Below are 1,557 nucleotides of genomic sequence, written 5' to 3'. Positions count from 1 at the left end.
TACAAGGAATGAAACAATCAATTGAACAGAAAAATCTTTCAATGTCCCCCAACGCCCAAGTTTACAACAGATTTTCTTCTCTGCGATTGAACCCAAACAGCTGTTTTGGCCACACAACATGAAATTCAATGAGAAAATAGCTAATCTTAATGAGAACAGTAAATAAATTAATTAATTAAATACACCCAAAACCCCCCAATATATAATCATCATCATATGGGGTAAAAGCAAAATAGAATGGGAAAAAAAAACGCTTAAAAATTAAATAGAGAACTCCAATAACTCAATATCATCACCGGTCAGCACGAAAAACGATCTGTTTAGACTTGGAAAGGCCATGGCCAGTCCTTCAAGTCCTCCTCTTGCTGCACTTTAGCACTCCTCCTCATAGCATAGCCGTTAGCCCCAACACCATCACGCTCAACATAAGCATAGTATTTGAGGAAAAATGCAAGTGTCAAGATCACCCACTCCAAGCAAAAGATCAACACGCACAACCCGCCAGCCAACTTCAGTATCACAGCGCCGTCCTCTTCCCTCACATAGGACTTCAACTGCCCGAGAAAATCCCCTGTCCTTGTGAAGATCAGCACCGAGACCGATCCTTGAAATATCGCTGTCAGCACAGTGGCAACCATGTGAGCTGCATACCACCTGCTAGTCCCCCCCGATGAGGCCGCTGCGCAGCCGAAGACCGCCCCCGCAATGGTGAGGATGTGGAGGAGGATTAGAAAGAACCCGCTTATGGAGGGGAAAAGGCGGAGCGAGAGGGTGAGGAAGATGCAACTGGAGGCTGCACCAAGTAGAATGTAGTTGCAAAAGAGGAAGACCTTGTGGGTGTGGTAATGGGATTCAGCCACAGAGCTTGGTGGGGTGGTGTTCATGGAGAGACCCATTTGAGGACTTCTCAAAAATCAGCAAAAACCTCAGACAAAGTATAGAGCAAAACCAGGATTTGAGCAAGTGGCTACTTTGGAATTTAAGTTCTCGAAGCAGAAATGGCAGATTTTGAGCTGATTTTGTTTGAAGAGAAGTAAGGAGGTGAAGGGGAAGATATAGAGCGAGAAGCTTGCGAGCGTAACGGCCATATTCCTTGAGAGGACAAAATAAGGCCGTTGCGGCAAAGTCAAGGGACCCGCACTCGAGAAAATTGTAACGGCTAGTTTTGCCTTTTAAGAGTTCTTAGATTTGGCACGTGGCATTCGTTCGATTTTGTATCGTTGATTTCTGGGGATTTCAAGACTTGAAGATCCAACGACCAAGATGAATTGGCTATAACGTAACTCGTAGCAAAACGGGCCAGGATCTGGATGCTTGATAAAGTAACTGTGTAATGGATTGGGTTTTACCTTATGGAAAATTCTATGTACAGTCATTTTGCGGACTCTTTTGTGCACTCTAGTGATATGATTGATTGTGTATTAAAAAAAAATTAATCCAACCAATCATATCAGTGGAGTGCGCAGGGAATACGCAAAAATGACTGTATGTAATATTACTCTTTACTTATATATACTCCGAGATAATTTTATAGGATTTGAATTGATATTTGGAAAG

General features: G+C 42.9%; 1 protein-coding gene across 1 annotated transcript; it reads right to left on the bottom strand.

Annotated features, from left to right (window-relative positions):
• On the bottom strand, positions 1-1,041 carry LOC122317860. Its single transcript, XM_043134903.1, has one exon. The coding sequence runs from the start codon at positions 894-896 to the stop codon at positions 321-323; it is 576 nt and encodes a 191-aa protein (XP_042990837.1). The 5' UTR covers positions 897-1,041; the 3' UTR covers positions 1-320.
• Between the last annotated feature and the right edge of the window lie 516 nt (positions 1,042-1,557).

Source organism: Carya illinoinensis, chromosome 8 (assembly GCF_018687715.1).
Source record: "Carya illinoinensis cultivar Pawnee chromosome 8, C.illinoinensisPawnee_v1, whole genome shotgun sequence".
Taxonomy (NCBI): Eukaryota; Viridiplantae; Streptophyta; class Magnoliopsida; order Fagales; family Juglandaceae; genus Carya; species Carya illinoinensis.
Note: the sequence above shows the minus strand (reverse complement) of the source record. Positions and strands in the feature narration are given on the sequence as shown.